Source organism: Rhinoderma darwinii, chromosome 11, assembly GCF_050947455.1.
Source record: "Rhinoderma darwinii isolate aRhiDar2 chromosome 11, aRhiDar2.hap1, whole genome shotgun sequence".
Taxonomy (NCBI): domain Eukaryota; kingdom Metazoa; phylum Chordata; class Amphibia; order Anura; family Rhinodermatidae; genus Rhinoderma; species Rhinoderma darwinii.
The window spans coordinates 89,977,291-89,997,030 of NC_134697.1; the positions used below are offsets into that span (position 1 = coordinate 89,977,291).

The window sequence follows — 19,740 nt, forward strand, 5'->3', positions numbered from 1 at the left end:
ATCATATAAAACTAGGTCTATAAATTCCCTGCAGTATTGCTATATTATTCATTAAAATATACAATATCGGAATAATTTGAAAGTAAAAAGTTCCCTGCGGTGACCACACGATGGCGCGCTGCTGCTCCTTGTATCACTAAGCTTCCTGCATTACATTGAATTTAGTGATCATTTCACAGCATTGACCACACGATGGCGCTGCTGCTCAGCGTATCACTAAGGCGGTCTGAATTACATTGAATTTAGTGTGCATTTCCCAGCATTGACCACGCGATGGCGATGCTGCTCAGCGTATCACTAGGCTACTTGCATTACATTGAATTTAGTGAGCATTTCTCAGCATGGACCACACGATGGCGCTGCTGCTCAGCGTATCCCTAAGGCAGCCCGAATTACATTGAATATATTGTGCATTTTCCAGAATGGACCACACGATGGCGCTGCTGCTCAGCGTATCACTAGGCTGCCTGTACATTCAATTTAGTGAGCATTTCCCAGCTTTGACCACACGATGACGCTGCTACTTAGCGTATCACTAAGGCTGCCTGCATTACAAGGAATTTAGTGAGCATTTCCCACACGATGGCGCTATTGCGACGTATAGCCAATGCAGCCTTCCATAAGTAATAAGGTCGTAAAATATAGTCAGTAGTACCAGCGATGACCACATAATGGCGCTATTACTTCATCCATGAAAGTAAACAATTTCCCGCGTTGACCACATCGTGGCGCTTTACATTATACTTTGTAAGTTTTTCCCTGCAGCGCATCATCTATAGAGGCTGTTCCACTTGCATTATATAACTAGACGAGACACTAAAGTCTGCTCAGGGGCGTAACTAGGAAAGACTGGGCCCGATAGCAAACTCTTGGCCGCCCCCCCCCCTCGGGTGCCACAAGCAGCCCCCCCTTATAAATAGTGCCCCCTGTAGAATGTGCCATACAGCCCCCCTGTAGACAGTGCTATATCGCCCCTCCTATAGACAGTGTCACCCCATTTGTAGATAGCACCCCCACCTCCCCCTTGTAGAATGCCATAAACCCCCCACTGTATATAGTGCCACACAGCCCCCTCCCTTGTATATAGTGCCACACAGCCCCCCTTAGTAGAAAGTGCAGCACACCACCCCCCTTAGTAGATAGTGCCACACACAGACACCTGTAGATAGAGCCACAGCCCTCCCCTTGTAAATAGTGGCACACAGCCCCCCTATGTGTATAGTGCCACACAGCCCCCTTTGTATATAGTGCCACACAGCCCCCTTTGTGTATAGTGCCACACAGCCCCCTTTGTGTATAGTGCCACAAAGCTCTCCCCCTTGAGTATAGCGCCACACAGCTCCCCCTTGTGTATAGCGCCACACAGCCCCCCTTGTGTATAGTGCCACACAGCCCCCCTTGTGTATAGTGCCACACAGCTCCCCCTTGTGTATAGTGCCACACAGCCCCCTATGTGTATAGTGCCACACAGCCCCCTTTGTGTATAGTGCCACACAGCCCCCTTTGTGTATAGTGCCACACAGCCCCCTTTGTGTATAGTGCCACACAGCCCCCTTTGTGTATAGTGCCACACAGCTCTCCCCCTTTGTGTATAGTGCCACACAGCCCCCTATGTGTATAGTGCCACACAGCCCCCTTTGTGTATAGTGCCACACAGCTCTCCCCCTTGTGTATAGTGCCACACAGCTCTCCCCCTTGTGTATAGTGCCAGAAGGCAATGGCACATCCGAGAAAGTTGTATCAGCCAGGGAGATGTCACTCAAACATGGAAAGGTGGGTTTGGAGGCAGGACTATGTGACTCGTGAGGATATCGGCACCGCCCCATGACCCTCTAATGAGTAATTAGCATATAGTGTGCGTCGTTTTAAAAGTGGATTTTAAGGATTTTGCTGCATCTGAAAAAAACATACAGCGGAATACTGTCAGATCATGTATTACCGCATGGTGACGGTTCAAGGGGTTAAAACTACCAGACAGGTTCCCATGAAATATACAATGAATTGAGAAAAGATAAACCAGAGACTGCTCGTCCAATAACCAGGCAATTACACCCAGCACTCCACTATATACACCCAGCGCTCCACTATATACACCCAGCGCTCCACTATATACACCCAGCGCTCCACTATATACACCCAGCGCTCCACTATATACACCCAGCGCTCCACTATATACACCCAGCGCTCCACTATATACACCCAGCGCTCCACTATATACACCCAGCCCTCCACTATATACACCCAGCCCTCCACTATATACACCCAGCCCTCCACTATATACACCCAGCACTCCACTATATACACCCAGCACTCCACTATATACACCCAGCACTCCACTATATACACCCAGCACTCCACTATATACACCCAGCAATATACCATATACAACCAGCACTCCACTATATACACCCAGCACTCCACTATATACACCCAGCACTCCACTATATACACCCAGCACTCCACTATATACACCCAGCACTCCACTATATACACCCAGCACTCCACTATATACACCCAGCACTCCACTATATACACCCAGCACTCCACTATATACACCCAGCACTCCACTATATACACCCAGCAATATACCATATACACCCAGCAATATACCATATACAACCAGCACTCCACTATATACACCCAGCAATATACTATATACACCCAGCACTCCACTATATACACCCAGCAATATACCATATACACCCAGCGCTCCACTATATACAACCAGCGCTCCACTATATACACCCAGCAATATACCATATACACCCAGCACTCCACTGTATACACCCAGCAATATACCATATACAACCAGCACTCCACTATATACACCCATCAATATACCATATACACCCAGCGCTCCACTATATACAACCAGCACTCCACTATATACATCCAGCAATATACCATATACAACCAGCAATACACCATATACACCCAGCACTCCACTATATACACCCAGCTCTCCACTATATACACCCAGCGCTCCACTATATACACCCAGCAATACACTATATACACCCAGCAATATACCATATACACCCAGCAATATACCATATACAACCAGCACTCCACTATATACACCCAGCAATATACTATATACACCCAGCACTCCACTATATACACCCAGCAATATACCATATACACCCAGCGCTCCACTATATACAACCAGCGCTCCACTATATACACCCATCAATATACCATATACACCCAGCGCTCCACTATATACAACCAGCACTCCACTATATACATCCAGCAATATACCATATACAACCAGCAATATACCATATACAACCAGCAGTCCAATATATACACCCAGCAATATACCAAATACAACCAGCACTCCACTATATACGCCCAGCAATATACTATATACACCCAGCAATATACCATATACACCCAGCAATATACCATATACACCCAGCACTCCACCATATACACCCAGCACTCCACCATATACACCCAGCACTCCACCATATACACCCAGCACTCCACCATATACACCCAGCACTCCACCATATACACCCAGCACTCCACCATATACACCCAGCACTCCACCATATACACCCAGCACTCCACCATATACACCCAGCACTCCACCATATACACCCAGCACTCCACCATATACACCCAGCACTCCACTAAATACACCCAGCACTACACTAAATACATCCAGCACTGCACTATATACACCCAGCAATATACCATATACACCCAGCAATTCACTATATACACCCAGCACTCCACTATATACACCAAGCAATACACTATATACACCCAGCAATACACTATATACACCCAGCAATACACTATATACACCCAGCAATACACCATATACACCCAGCAATACACTATATACACGCAGATCTCCACTATATACACCCAGCAATACACCATATACACCCAGCAATACACCATATACACCCAGCAATATACCATATACACCCAGCACTCCACTATATACACCCATCAATATACTATATAAACCCAGCAATACACCATATACACCCAGCAATACACTATATACACCCAGCAATACACTATATACACCCAGCAATATACTATATACACCCAGCACTCCACTATATACACCCAGCAATATACCATATACACCCAGCAATACACTATATACACCCAGCAATATATTATTTACACCCAGCACTCCACTATATACACCCAGCAATATATTATTTACACCCAGCACTCCACCATATACACCCAGCACTCCACTATATACACCCATCAATATACTATATAAACCCAGCAATACACCATATACAACCAGCACTCCACTATATACACCCAGCAATATACTATATACACCCAGAACTCCACTATATACGCCCAGCAATATACCATATACACCCAGCGCTCCACTATATACAACCAGCGCTCCACTATATACACCCAGCAATATACCATATACACCCAGCACTCCACTGTATACACCCAGCAATATACCATATACAACCAGCACTCCACTATATACGCGCAGCAATATACCATATACACCCAGCAATATACCATATACACCCATCAATATATTATTTACACCCAGCACTCCACTATATACACCCAGCAATATATTATTTACACCCAGCAATATATTATTTACACCCAGCAATATATTATTTACACCCAGCAATATATTATTTACACCCAGCAATATATTATTTACACCCAGCAGTATACCATATACACCCAGCAATATACTATATACACCCAGCAATATACCATATACACCCAGCAATATACCATATACACCCAGCAATATACCATATACACCCAGCAATATACCATATACACCCAGCAATATACCATATACACCCAGCAATACACTATATACACCCAGCAATACATTATATACACCTAGCTCTCCACTATATACACCCAGCTCTCCACCATATACACCCAGCTCTACACTATATACACCAAGCAATACATTATATACACCTAGCTCTCCACTATATACACCCAGCAATACACTATAAACACCCAGCTCTCCACTATATACACCCAGCTCTCCACCATATACACCCAGCAATACACCATATTCACCCAGCTCTACACTATATACACCCAGCACTCCACTATATACAGTTGTGAGCAGATCGCAGTGTGTTATCATGCCTGAGCCCGCCAAGTCTGCCCCGGCGCACAAGAAGGGCTCCAAGAAAGCCCTGACCAAGACACAGAAGAAGGACGGCAAGAAGCGGAGAAAGAGCAGGAAGGAGAGTTACGCCATTTACGTGTACAAGGTGCTCAAGCAGGTCCACCCTGACACCGGCATCTCGTCCAAGGCCATGGGCATCATGAACTCCTTCGTCAATGACATCTTCGAGCGCATCGCAGGGGAAGCCTCCCGCCTGGCTCACTACAACAAGCGCTCCACCATCACCTCCCGGGAGATCCAGACTGCCGTGCGCCTGCTGCTGCCTGGAGAGCTGGCCAAGCACGCCGTGTCCGAGGGCACCAAGGCCGTCACCAAGTACACCAGCGCCAAGTAATGTGCCCCGTCCCTGCAGTAAGAACACAAAGGCTCTTCTAAGAGCCGCCCACCTTGTCTACAACAGAGCTGTGCCTGCTATTGTCTGGCCTCCCGCTAGTCCCCCTGTTCTATGTGCGGCCGCTCTCGTGTCGGTGCAGATGCTGCTTCATACATTATGTGGCTGCCGGACAGGGAGGGACATTGCCGCGTGTGAGGAAGCCGGGACACGGATCCTGCGGGCAGATGACCTGTCATAATATCACACTGTCCAGAAGAAACGGAACATTGTACATTAGGAGACGGAAGGAAGCATGGGGCATCTGTAAATAACAATGATGAGGGTAGTAGTCAGATTTATAACATAGATGCCAGGGAAACTGCTGGACGCCGATAGAGAACAAGCAATCACACTGGCGAGGACTGGATAAAGGGTGGTTATTGTAATACAGGCGGAGCAGACTCTGGTGTATCCTCTGTGCCGGGTGTTGTAATACAAGTGGAGCAGACTCTGGTGTATCCTCTGTGCCGGGTGTTGTAATACAAGTGGAGCAGACTCTGGTGTATCCTCTGTGCCGGGTATTGTAATATAAGTGGAGCAGACTCTGGTGTATCCTCTGTGCCGGGTATTGCAATACAGGTGGAGCAGACTGTGGTGTCTCCTCTGTGCCGGGTATTGTAATACAAGTGGAGCAGACTCTGGTGTCTCCTCTGTGCCGGGTATTGTAATACAAGTGGAGCAGACTCTGGTGTCTCCTCTGTACCGGGTATTGTAATACAAGTGGAGCAGACTCTGGTGTCTCCTCTGTACCGGGTATTGTAATACAAGTGGAGCAGACTCTGGTGTCTCCTCTGTGCCTGGTATTGCAATACAGACTTTGCTGTTACAATAATCTTGCACAAAAAAACAGTTTGCTCCACCCGTATTACAATACCCGATAAAGTGGAGACGCCAGAGTCTGCTCCACCTGCATTACAATAACCAGTCAACCAGAGTTTGAGGCTACAAACAAGAACATAACTCCGGTAATATGAAGGGACAGGGACATAATGCCTGTAATATGAAGGAACAGGGACATAATGCCGGTAATATGAAGGAACAGGGACATAATGCCGGTAAGATAAGGGAACAGGGACATAATGCCGGTAAGATGAGGGGAAAGGGACATAATGCCTGTAATATGAGGGAACAGGGACATAATGCCGGTAAGATGAGGGGACAGGGACATAATGTCTGTAATATGAGGGAACAGGGACATAATGCCTGTAATATGAAGGAACAGGGACATAATGCCGGTAATATGAAGGAACAGGGACATAATGCCTGTAATATGAAGGAACAGGGACATAATGCCTGTAAGATGAAGGAACAGGGACATAATGCCTGTAATATGAAGGATCAGGGACATAATGCCGGTAATATGAAGGAACAGGGACATGATGCTGGTAATATGAAGGAACAGGGACATAATGCATGTAATATGAAGAAACAGGGACATAATGCCTCAAAGATGAGGGAACAGGGACATAACGCCTGTAATATGAAGGAACAGGGACATTATGCCTGTAAGATGAGGGAACAGGGACATAATGCTGGTAATATGAAGGAACAGGGACATAATGCATGTAATATGAAGAAACAGCGATATAATGCCTCAAAGATGAGGGAACAGGGAAATAATGCCTGTAACATGAAGGAACAGGGACATAATGCCGGTAAGATGAGGGAACAGGGACACAATGCCTGTAATATGAAGGAACAGGGACATAATGCCTGTAATATAAAAGGCACAGGGACATAATGCCGGTAAGATGAGGGAATAGGGACATAATGCCGGTAAGATGAGGGAACAGGGACAAAATGCCGGTAAGATGAGGGAACAGGGACAAAATGCAGATAATATGAAGGAGCAGGGACATAATGCCGATAATATGAAGGAACAGGGACATAATGCCGGTAATATGAAGGAACAAGGACGTAATGCCGGTTCAAATGAGGGAACAGGGACATAATGCCGGTAAGATGAGGGAACAGGGACATAATGCCGATAATATGAAGGAACAAGGACGTAATGCCGGTTCAAATGAGGGAACAGGGACATAATGCCGGTAAGATGAGGGAACAGGGACATAATGGCGGTAAGATGAGGGAACAGGGACTTAATGCCGATAATATGAAAGAACAAGGACATAATGCCTATAATATGAAGGAACAGGGACAAAATGCCTGTAATATGAAGGAATAGGACATAATGCTAATAATATGAAGGAACAGGGACAAAATGCCTGTAATATGAAGGAATAGGACATAATGCTAATAATATGAAGGAACAGGGACATAATGCCGGTAATATGAAGGAATAGGGACATAATGCCTGTAAGATGAAGGAACAGGACATAATGCTGGTAATATGAAGAAGAAGGGACGTAATGCCGGTAATATGAGGGAACAGGGACATAATGTCTGTAATATGAGAGATCAGGGACAAAGCCGGTAATATGAAGGAGCAGGGACATAATGCCTGTAAGATGAGGGAACAGGGACATATTACCGGCATTATGTCCCTGTGCCCTCCTACATGGGACATCATGCCTGTAATATGAAGGAACAGGGACATAATGCCTGTAATATGAGGGGGCAGGGACATTATGCCGGTAATATGAAGGAACAGGGACATAATGCCGATAATATGAAGGAACAGGGAAATGATGCCTGTAATATGAAGGAACAGGTAAATAATGCCAGTAATTTGAAGGAACAGGGACATAATGCCGGTAAGATGAGGGAGCAGGGACACAAAAAGCCTGTAATATGAAGGAACAGGGACGTAATGCCTGTTATATGAAGGAACAGGGACATAATGCCGATAATATGAAGGAACAGGGAAGTAATGCCGTTAATATGAAGGAACAGGGACGTAATTCCGGTAATTTGAAGGAACAGGGACTTAATGCCGATAGTATGAAGGAACAGGCATATAATGCCGGTTCAAATGAGGGAACAGGGACATAATGCCGGTAAGATGAGGGAACAGGGACATAATGCCGGTAAGATGAGGGAACAGGGACTTAATGCCGGTTATATGAAGGAACAGGGACATAATGCCGATAAAATGAAGGAACAGGGACAAAATGCTAGTAACATGAAGGAACAGGGACATAATGCCGGTAATATGAAGAAACAGGGACGTAATGCCGATAATATGAAGGAGCAGGGACGTAATGCCGGTAATATGAGGGAACAGGGACATATTGCTGGCATTATGTCCCTGTACCCTCCTACAGTGGACATAATGGCAGTAATATGAAGGAACAGGGACATAATGCCTGTAATATGAAGGAACAGGGACGTATTGGCGGTAATATGAAGGAACAGGGACGTAATGCCGGTAATATGAAGGAATAGGGACGTAATTCCGGTAATATGGAGGAGCAGGGACATAATGCCGGTAAGATGAGGGAACAGGGACAAATTGCCGGTAAGATGAGGGAACAGGGACGTAATGCCGGTAGTATGAAGAAACAGGGACGTAATGCCGGTAATATGAAGGAACAGTTACGTAATGCCGGTAAGATAAGGGAACAGGGACATAATGCCGTTAATATGAAGGAACAGGGACGTAATGCCGGTAATATGAAGGAACAGGGACGTAATGCCGGTAAGATGAAGGAACAGGCACATAATGCCGGTTCAAATGAGGGAACAGGGACATAATGCCGGTAAGATGAGGGAACAGGGACATAGTGCCGGTAAGATGAGGGAACAGGGACTTAATGCCGGTTATATGAAGGAACAGGGACATAATGCCTGTAATATGAAGGAACAAAGACATTATGCCGGTAATATGAAAGAACAAGGACATAATGCCTGTAATATGAAGGAACAGGGACAAAATACCTGTAATATGAAGGAACAGGGACGTATTGCCGGTAATACGAGGGAACAGGGACATAATGCCGGTAATACGAGGGAACAGGGACATAATGCCGATAATATGAAGGAATAGGGACGTAATGCCGGTAATATGAAGGAATAGGGACGTAATGCCGGTAAGATGAAGGAACAGGGACATAATGCCGGTAAGATGAGGGAACAGGGACAAAATGCCGGTAAGATGAGGGAACAGGGACGTAATGCCGGTAAGATGAGGGAACAGGGATGTAATGCCGGTAATATGAAGGAACAGGGATATAATGCCGGTAATATGAAGGAACAGGGACATAATGCCGTTAATATGAAGGAACAGGGACGTAATGCCGGTAAGATAAGGGAACAGGGACATAATGCCGTTAATATGAAGGAACAGGGACATAATTCCGGTAATATGAAGGAACAGGGACAAAATGCCTGTAATATGAAGGAACAGGGACATAATGCTTGTAATATGAAGGAACAGGGACGTATTGCCGGTAATATGAAGGAACAGGGACGTAATGCCGGTAATATGAAGGAATAGGGACGTAATTCCGGTAATATGGAGGAACAGGAACGTAATGCCGGTAAGATGTAGGAACAGGGACATAATGCCGGTAAGATGAGGGAACAGGGACAAAATGCCGGTAAGATGAGGGAACAGGGACGTAATGCCGGTAGTATGAAGGAACAGGGACATAATGCCGGTTCAAATGAGGGAACAGGGACATAATGCCGGTAAGATGAGGGAACAGGGAAATAGTGCCGGTAAGATGAGGGAACAGGGACTTAATGCCGGTTATATGAAGGAACAAGGACATAATGCCTGTAATATGAAGGAACAAAGACATAATGCCTATAATATGAAGGAACAGGGACAAAATGCCTGTAATATGAAGGAACAGGGACATAATGCTGGTAATATGAAGGAACAGGGACATAATGCCGGTAATATGAAGGAATAGGGACGCAATTTCGGAAATATGAAGGAACAGGGACGTAATGCCGATAATATGAAGGAGCAGGGACGTAATGCCGGTTATATGAGGGAACAGGGACATAATGTCTGTAATATGAGAGAACAGGGACATAAAGCCGGTAATATGAAGGAACAGGGACATAATGCCTGTAAGAGGAGGGAACTGGGACATATTACCGGCATTATGTCCCTGTGCCCTCCTACATGGGACATAATGCCAGTAATATGAGGGGACAGGGACATTATGCTGGTAATATGAAGGAACAGGGACATGAAGCCTGTAATATGAAGGATCAGGGACATAATGCCTGTAATATGAGGGGGCAGGGACATTATGCCGGTAATATGAACGAACAGGGACATAATGGCGGTAAGATGAGGGAACAGGGACGTAATGCCTGTTATATGAAGGAACAGGGACATAATGCCTGTATTATGAACGCACAGGGACATAATGCCGGTAAGATGAGGGAATAGGGACATAATGCCGGTAATATGAAAGTACATGGACATAATGTGGGTAAGATGAAGGAACAGGGACAAAATGCCGGTAAGATGAGGGAACAGGGACATAATGCCGGTAACATGAGGGAACAGGGACAAAATGCCGGTAAGATGAGGGAACAGGGACGTAATGCAGATAATATGAAGGAGCAGGGACGTAATGCCGATAATATGAAGGAACAGGGACGTAATGCCGGTAAGATGAGGGAACAAGGACATAATGCCGATAATATGAAGGAACAGGGACGTAATGCCGGTAATATGAGGGAACACGGACATAATGTCTGTAATATGAGAGAACAGGGACATAAAGCCGGTAATATGAAGGAACAGGGACATAATGCCTGTAAGACGAGGGAACAGGGACATATTACCGGCATTATGTCTCTGTGCCCTCCTACATGGGGCATAATGCCAGTAATATGAAGGAACATGGACATAATGCCTGTAATATGAAGGAACTGGGACGTAATGTCGGTAATATGGAGGAATAGGGATGCAGTTTCGGTAATATGAAGGAACAGGGACGTAATGCTGGTAATATGAAGAAACAGGGACGTAATGCCGGTAATATGAGTGAACAGGGACATAATGTCTGTAATATGAGCGAAAAGGGACATAAAGCCGGTAATATTAATGAACAGGGACATAATGCCTGTAAGATGAGGGAACAGGGACATATTACCGGCATAATGTCCCTGTACCCTCCTACAGTGGACATAATGCCAGTAATATGAGGGGACAGGGACATTATGCTGGTAATATGAAGGAACAGGGACATAATGCCTGTAATATGAAGGAACAGGGACATGAAGCCTGTAATATGAGGGATCAGGGACATAATGCCTGTAATATGAGGGGGCAGGGACATAATGCCGGTAAGATGAGGGAACAGGGACACAAAAAGCCTGTAATATGAAGGAACAGGGATGTAATGCCTGTTATATGAAGGAACAGGGACATAATGCCTGTAATATGAAGGAACAAAGACATAATGCCTATAATATGAAGGCACAGGGACATAATGCCGGTAAGATGAGGGAATAGGGACATAATGCTGGTAATATGAAAGTACAAGGACATAATGTGGGTAAGATGAAGGAACAGGGACAAAATGCCGGTAAGATGAGGGAACAGGGACATAATGCCGGTAAGATGAGGGAACAGGGACAAAATGGCGGTAAGATGAGGGAACAGGGACGTAATGCAGATAATATGAAGGAGCAGGGACATAATGCCGATAATATGAAGGAACAGTAACGTAATGCCGATAATATGAAGGAACAGGGACATAATGCCGATAATATGAAGGAACAGGGACGTAATGCCGATAATATGAAGGAACAGTGACGTAATGCCGATAATATGAAGGAGCAGGGACATAATGCCGATAATTTGAAGGAACAGGGACGTAATGCCGATAATATGAAGAAACAGGGAGGTAATGCCGATAATATGAAGGAACAGGGACATAATGCCAGTTCAAATGAGGGAACAGGGACATAATGCCGGTAAGATGAGGGAACAGGGACATAATGCCGGTAAGATGAGGGAACAGGGACTTAATGTATGTTATATGAAGGAACAGGGACATAATGCCGATAATATGAAAGAACAAGGACATAATGCCTATAATATGAAGGAACAGGGACAAAATGCCTGTAATATGAAGGAACAGGACATAATGCTGGTAATATGAAGGAACAGGGACAAAATGCCGGTTCAAATGAGGGAACAGGGACATAATGCCGGTAAGATGAGGGAACAGGGACATAATGCCGGTAAGATGAGGGAACAGGGACTTAATGTATGTTATATGAAGGAACAGGGACATAATGCCTGTAATATGAAGGAACAGGGACGTATTGCCGGTAATATGAAGGAACAGGGACGTAATGCCGGTAATATGAAGGAACAGGGACGTAATGCCGGTAATATGAAGGAACAGGGACGTAATTCCGGTAATATGGAGGAACAGGAACGTAATGTCGGTAAGATGAAGGAACAGGGACATAATGCCGGTAAGATGAGGGAACAGGGACAAAATGCCGGTAAGATGAGGGAACAGGGACAAAATGCCGGTAAGATGAGGGAACAGCGACATAATGCCGGTAGTATGAAGGAACAGGGACGTAATGGCGGTAAGATAAGGGAACAGGGACATAATGCCGTTAATATGAAGGAACAGGGACGTAATGCCGGTAATATGAAGGAACAGGGACGTAATGCCGGTAAGATGAAGGAACAGGCACATAATGCCGGTTCAAATGAGGGAACAGGGACATAATGCCGGTAAGATGAGGGAACAGGGACATAGTGCCGGTAAGATGAGGGAACAGGGACTTAATGCCGGTTATATGAAGGAACAGGGACATAATGCCTGTAATATGAGGGAACAGGGACATAATGCCTGTAATATGAAGGAACAAAGACATTATGCCGGTAATATGAAAGAACAAGGACATAATGCCTGTAATATGAAGGAACAGGGACAAAATGGCTGTAATATGAAGGAACAGGGACATAATGCCGGTAATATGAAGGAATAGGGACGCAATTCTGGTAATATGAAGGAACTGGGACGTAATGCCGATAATATGAAGCAGCAGGGACGTATTGCCGGTAATATGAGGGAACACGGACATAATGTCTGTAATATGAGCGAAAAGGGACATAAAGCCGGTAATATTAAGGAACAGGGACATAATGCCTGTAAGATGAGGGAACAGGGACATATTACCGGCATAATGTCCCTGTACCCTCCTACAGTGGACATAATGCCAGTAATATGAGGGGACAGGGACATTATGCTGGTAATATGAAGGAACAGGGACATAATGCCTGTAATATGAAGTAACAGGGACATGAATCCTGTAATATGAGGGACCAGGGACATAATGCCTGTAATATGAGGGGGCAGGGACATTATGCCGGTAATATGAAGGAACAGGGACATAATGCCGATAATATGAAGGAAAAGGGGAAATAATGCCTGTAATATGAAGGAACAGGGACATAATGCCTGTAATTTGAAGGAACAGGGACATAATGGCGGTAATATGAAGGAACAGGGACATAATGCCTGTAATATGAAGGAACAGGGACATAATGCCGGTAAGATGAGGGAACAGGGACACAAAAAGCCTGTAATATGAAGGAACAGGGATGTAATGCCTGTTATATGAAGGAACAGGGACAATGCCTGTAATATGAAGGCACAGGGACAAAATTCCGGTAAGATGAGGGAACAGGGACGTAATGCAGATAATATGAAGGAGCAGGGACATAATGCCGATAATATGAAGGAATAGTGACGTAATGCCGATAATATGAAGGAACAGTGACGTAATGCCGATAATATGAAGGAACAGGGACGTAATGCCGATAATATGAAGGAACAGGGACATAATGCCGATAATATGAAGGAACAGGGACGTAATGCCGATAATATGAAGGAACAGTGACGTAATGCCGATAATATGAAGGAGCAGGGACATAATGCCGGTAAGATGAGGGAACAGGGACATAATGCCTGTAATATGAAGGAACAGGGACATAATGCCGATAATTTGAAGGAACAGGGACGTAATGCCGATAATATGAAGAAACAGGGACGTAATGCCGATAGTATGAGGGAACAGGGACATAATGCCGGTAAGATGAGGGAACAGGGACATAATGCCGGTAAGATGAGGGAACAGGGACTTAATGTATGTTATATGAAGGAACAGGAAAATAATGGCGGTAATATGAAGTAACAGGGAAATAATGTCGGTAATATGAAGGAACAGGGACATAATGCCTGTAATATGAAGGAACAGGGACGTATTGCCGGTAATATGAAGGAACAGGGACGTAATGCCGGTAATATGAAGGAATAGGGACGTAATTCCGGTAATATGGAGGAACAGGAACGTAATGTCGGTAAGATGAAGGAACAGGGACATAATGCCGGTAAGATGAGGGAACAGGGACAAAATGCCGGTAAGATGAGGGAACAGGGACAAAATGCCGGTAAGATGAGGGAACAGCGACGTAATGCCGGTAGTATGAAGGAACAGGGACGTAATGCCGGTAAGATAAGGGAACAGGGACATAATGCCGTTAATATGAAGGAACAGGGACGTAATGCCGGTAATATGAAGGAACAGGGACGTAATGCCGGTAAGATGAAGGAACAGGCACATAATGCCGGTTCAAATGAGGGAACAGGGACATAATGCCGGTAAGATGAGGGAACAGGGACATAGTGCCGGTAAGATGAGGGAACAGGGACATAATGCCTGTAATATGAAGGAACAGGGACAAAATGCCTGTAATAGGAAGGAACAGGGACATAATGCCGGTAATATGAAGGAATAGGGACGCAATTCTGGTAATATGAAGGAACTGGGACGTAATGCCGATAATATGAAGGAGAAGGGACGTATTGCCGGTAATATGAAGGAACAGGGACATAATGCCTGTAAGACGAGGGAACAGGGACATATTACCGGCATTATGTCCCTGTGCCCTCCTACATGGGGCATAATGCCAGTAATATGAGGGGACAGGGACATTATGCTGGTAATATGAAGGAACAGGGACATGAAGCCTGTAATATGAAGGATCAGGGACATTATGCCGGTAATATGAAGGAACAGGGACATAATGCCGATAATATGAAGGAATAGGGAAATAATGCCTGTAATATGAAGGAACAGGGACGTAATGCCTGTAATATGAAGGCACAGGGACATAATGCCGGTAAGATGAGGGAATAGGGACATAATGCCGGTAATATGAAAGTACAAGGACATAATGTGGGTAAGATGAAGGAACAGGGACAAAATGCCGGTAAGATGAGGGAACAGGGAAATAATGCTGGTAAGATGATGGAACAGGGACATAATGCCGATAATATGAAGGAACAGTGACGTAATGCCGATAATATGAAGGAACAGGTACGTAATGCCGATAATATGAAGGAACAGGGACATAATGCCGGTAAGATGAAGGAACAGGCACATAATGCCGGTTCAAATGAGGGAACAGGGACATAATGCCGGTAAGATGAGGGAACAGGGAGTTAATGCCTGTAATATGAAGGAACAGGAACATAATGCCTGTAATATGAAAGAACAAGGACATAATGCCTGTAATATGAAGGAACAGGGACAAAATGCCTGTAATATGAAGGAACAGGGACATAATGCCGGTAATATGAAGGAACAGGGACATAATGCCGATAATATGAAGGAATAGGGAAATAATGCCTGTAATATGAAGGAACAGGGACGTAATGCCTGTAATATGAAGGCACAGGGACATAATGCCGGTAAGATGAGGGAATAGGGACATAATGCCGGTAATATGAAAGTACAAGGACATAATGTGGGTAAGATGAAGGAACAGGGACAAAATGCCGGTAAGATGAGGGAACAGGGAAATAATGCCGGTAAGATGATGGAACAGGGACATAATGCCGATAATATGAAGGAACAGGGACGTAATGCCGATAATATGAAGGAACAGGGACATAATGCCGGTAAGATGAAGGAACAGGCACATAATGCCGGTTCAAATGAGGGAACAGGGACATAATGCCGGTAAGATGAGGGAACAGGGAGTTAATGCCTGTAATATGAAGGAACAGGAACATAATGCCTGTAATATGAAAGAACAAGGACATAATGCCTGTAATATGAAGGAACAGGGACAAAATGCCTGTAATATGAAGGAACAGGGACATAATGCCGGTAATATGAAGGAACAGGGACATAATGGCAGTAATATGAAGGAATAGGGACGCAATTTCGGTAATATGAAGGAACAGGGACGTAATGCTGATAATATGAAGAAACAGGGACGTAATGCCGATAATATGAAGGAGCAGGGACGTAATGCCGGTAATATGAGGGAACAGGGACATAATGTCTGTAATATGAGGGAACAGGGACATAAAGCCGGTAATATTAAGGAACAGGGACGTAATGCCTGTAAGATGAGGGAACAGGGACATATTACCGGCATTATGTCCCTTTACCCTCCTACAGTGGACATAATGCCAGTAATATGAGGGGACAGGAAAATAATGCCGGTAATATGAAGTAACAGGGACATAATGTCTGTAATATGAAGGAACAGGTACGTATTGCCGGTAATTTGAAGGAATAGGGACGTAATTCCGGTAATATGGAGGAACAGGCACATAATGCCGGTTCAAATGAGAGAACAGGGACATAATGGCGGTTAGGTGAGGGAACAGGGACATAATGCCGGTAATATGAGGGAACAGGGACTTAATGCCGGTTATATGAAGGAACAGGGACATAATGCCTGTAATATGAAGGAACAGGGACAAAATGCCGGTAATATGAAGGAATAGGGACGCAATTCTGGTAATATGAAGGAACAGGGACGTAATGCTGGTAATATGAAGAAACAGGGACGTAATGCAGATAATATGAAGGAGCAGGGACGTAATGCCGGTAATATGAGGGAACAGGGACATAATGCCTGTAAGATGAGGGAACAGGGACATATTACCGGCATTATGTCCCTGTGCCCTCCTACACGGGACATAATGGCAGTAATATGAGGGGACAGGGACATTATGCTGTTAATATGAAGGAACAGGGACATGAAGCCTGTAATATGAAGGATCAGGGACATAATGCCTGTAATATGATGGGGCAGGGACATTATGCTGGTAATATGAAGGAACAGGGACATAATGCCGATAATATGAAGGAACAGGGAAATAATGCCTGTAATATGAAGGAACAGTTAAATTATGCCTGTAATATGAAGGAATAGGGACATAATGCCTGTAATATGAAGGAACAGGGACATAATGCAGGTAAGATGAGGGAACAGGGACACAAAAAGCCTGTAATATGAAGGAACAGGGACGTAATGCCTGTTATATGAAGGAACAGGGACATAATGCCTGTAATATGAAGGCACAGGGACATAATGGCGGTAAGATGAGGGAATAGGGACATAATGCCGGTAATATGAAAGAACAAGGACATAATGTGGGTAAGATGAAGGAACAGGGCCAAAATGCCGGTAAGATAATGGAACAGGTACATAATGCTGGTAAGATGAGGGAACAGGGACAAAATGCCGGTAAGATGAGGGAACAGGGACGTAATGCAGATAATATGAAGGAGCAGGGACATAATGCCGATAATATGAACGAACAGGGACGTAATGTCGATAATATGAAGGAACAGGGACGTAATGGCGATAATATGAAGGAACAGGGACATAATGCCGATAATATGAAGGAGCAGGGACATAATGCCTGTAAGATGAGGGAACAGGGACGTAATGCCGATAATATGAAGGAACAGGAAAATAATGCCGGTAATATGAAGTAACAGGGAAGTAATGCCGGTAATATGAGGGAACAGGGAAATTATGCCGGTAATTTGAAGGAACAGGGACGTATTACCGGTAATATGAAGGAACAGGGACGTAATGCCGGTAATATGAAGGAATAGGGACGTAATTCCGGTAATATAGAGGAACAGGCACATAATGCCGGTTCAAATGAGGGAACAGGGACATAATGCCGGTAAGGTTAGGGAACAGGGACATAATGCCGGTAATATGAGGGAACAGGAAATTAATGCCGGTTATATGAAGGAACAGGGACATAATGCCGGTAAGATGAAGGAACAGGGACATAATGCCGGTAAGATGTGGGAACAAGGACAAAATGCCGGAAAGATGAGGGAACAGGGACATAATGCCAAAAATATGAAGGAACAGGGACGTAATGCCGGTAATATGAAGGAACAGGGACGTAATGCCGGTAAGATGACGGAACAGGGACTTAATGCCGGTTATATGAAGGAACAGGGACATAATGCCGGTAATATGAAGGAATAGAGACGCAATTTCGGTAATATGAGGGAACAGGGACGTAATGCTGGTAATATGAAGAAACAGGGACGTAATGCCGGTAATATGAAGGAACAGGGACATAATGCCGGTAATATGAAGGAACAGTGACGTAATGCCGGTAAGATAAGGGAACAGGGACATAATGCCGGTAAGATAAGGGAACAGGGACATAATGCCGTTAATATGAAGGAACAGGGACATAATGCCGGTAATATGAAAGTACAAGTAGAAGCGGGAAAAGAGCGGCCGATATTGTAAAATGAGCTTGCAATTCAAAATCTGAGTTAAGCCAATCAACGGGAGGGGGAGGGATTGGTAATGTAAATTAGCTAAGAGAAACGCCCCGGACGTGACATGTATTACAGTTCTCTCTCTGGTCCGCCCAAGGTCTATATAAAGACGCGCTCCGCGGTTCTCGGTACAATATTTCTCTTTAGCTCCAGCTTACAAGATGTCTGGTCGTGGTAAAGGAGGAAAAGGACTCGGAAAGGGCGGTGCCAAGCGGCACAGGAAGGTGCTCCGTGATAACATCCAGGGCATCACCAAGCCTGCAATCCGCCGTCTAGCTCGCAGGGGAGGCGTCAAACACATCTCCGGTCTCATCTATGAAGAGACTCGCGGCGTCCTGAAGGTTTTCCTGGAGAACGTCATCCGTGACGCCGTCACCTACACCGAGCACGCTAAGAGGAAGACTGTCACCGCTATGGACGTGGTGTACGCGCTCAAACGCCAGGGCCGCACTCTCTACGGCTTCGGAGGTTAATTCCGCTCCTGTTCTGCTCCATCTTACACAACACAAAGGCTCTTCTCAGAGCCGCCACATCCTCTATAGATCAGCTATGATGTCTGCTGGTGACCGCTCGTGTTTAATCTGAGCAGTGACCTTCTACTTCTATATACACGGGGGTAGGGGCTTCAGTATCACGTCGGTCTTCCAGTGAGGAGCCGGATATGTGGACCGCAGTG

General features: G+C 45.0%; 1 protein-coding gene across 1 annotated transcript; it reads left to right on the forward strand.

Moving 5' to 3' along the window:
- The first annotated feature begins 5,123 nt into the window (after positions 1 to 5,123).
- Positions 5,124 to 5,504, forward strand: LOC142663785 (histone H2B 1.1-like). The gene has a single exon (XM_075842619.1). The coding sequence runs from the start codon at positions 5,124 to 5,126 to the stop codon at positions 5,502 to 5,504; it is 381 nt and encodes a 126-aa protein (XP_075698734.1).
- Positions 5,505 to 19,740: the final 14,236 nt, after the last annotated feature.

Bases quoted from the DNA above. Each gene is read 5' to 3' on its own strand.
- LOC142663785 (XM_075842619.1), top strand. From the start codon at position 5,124: ATGCCTGAGCCCGCCAAGTCTGCCCCGGCGCACAAGAAGGGCTCCAAG.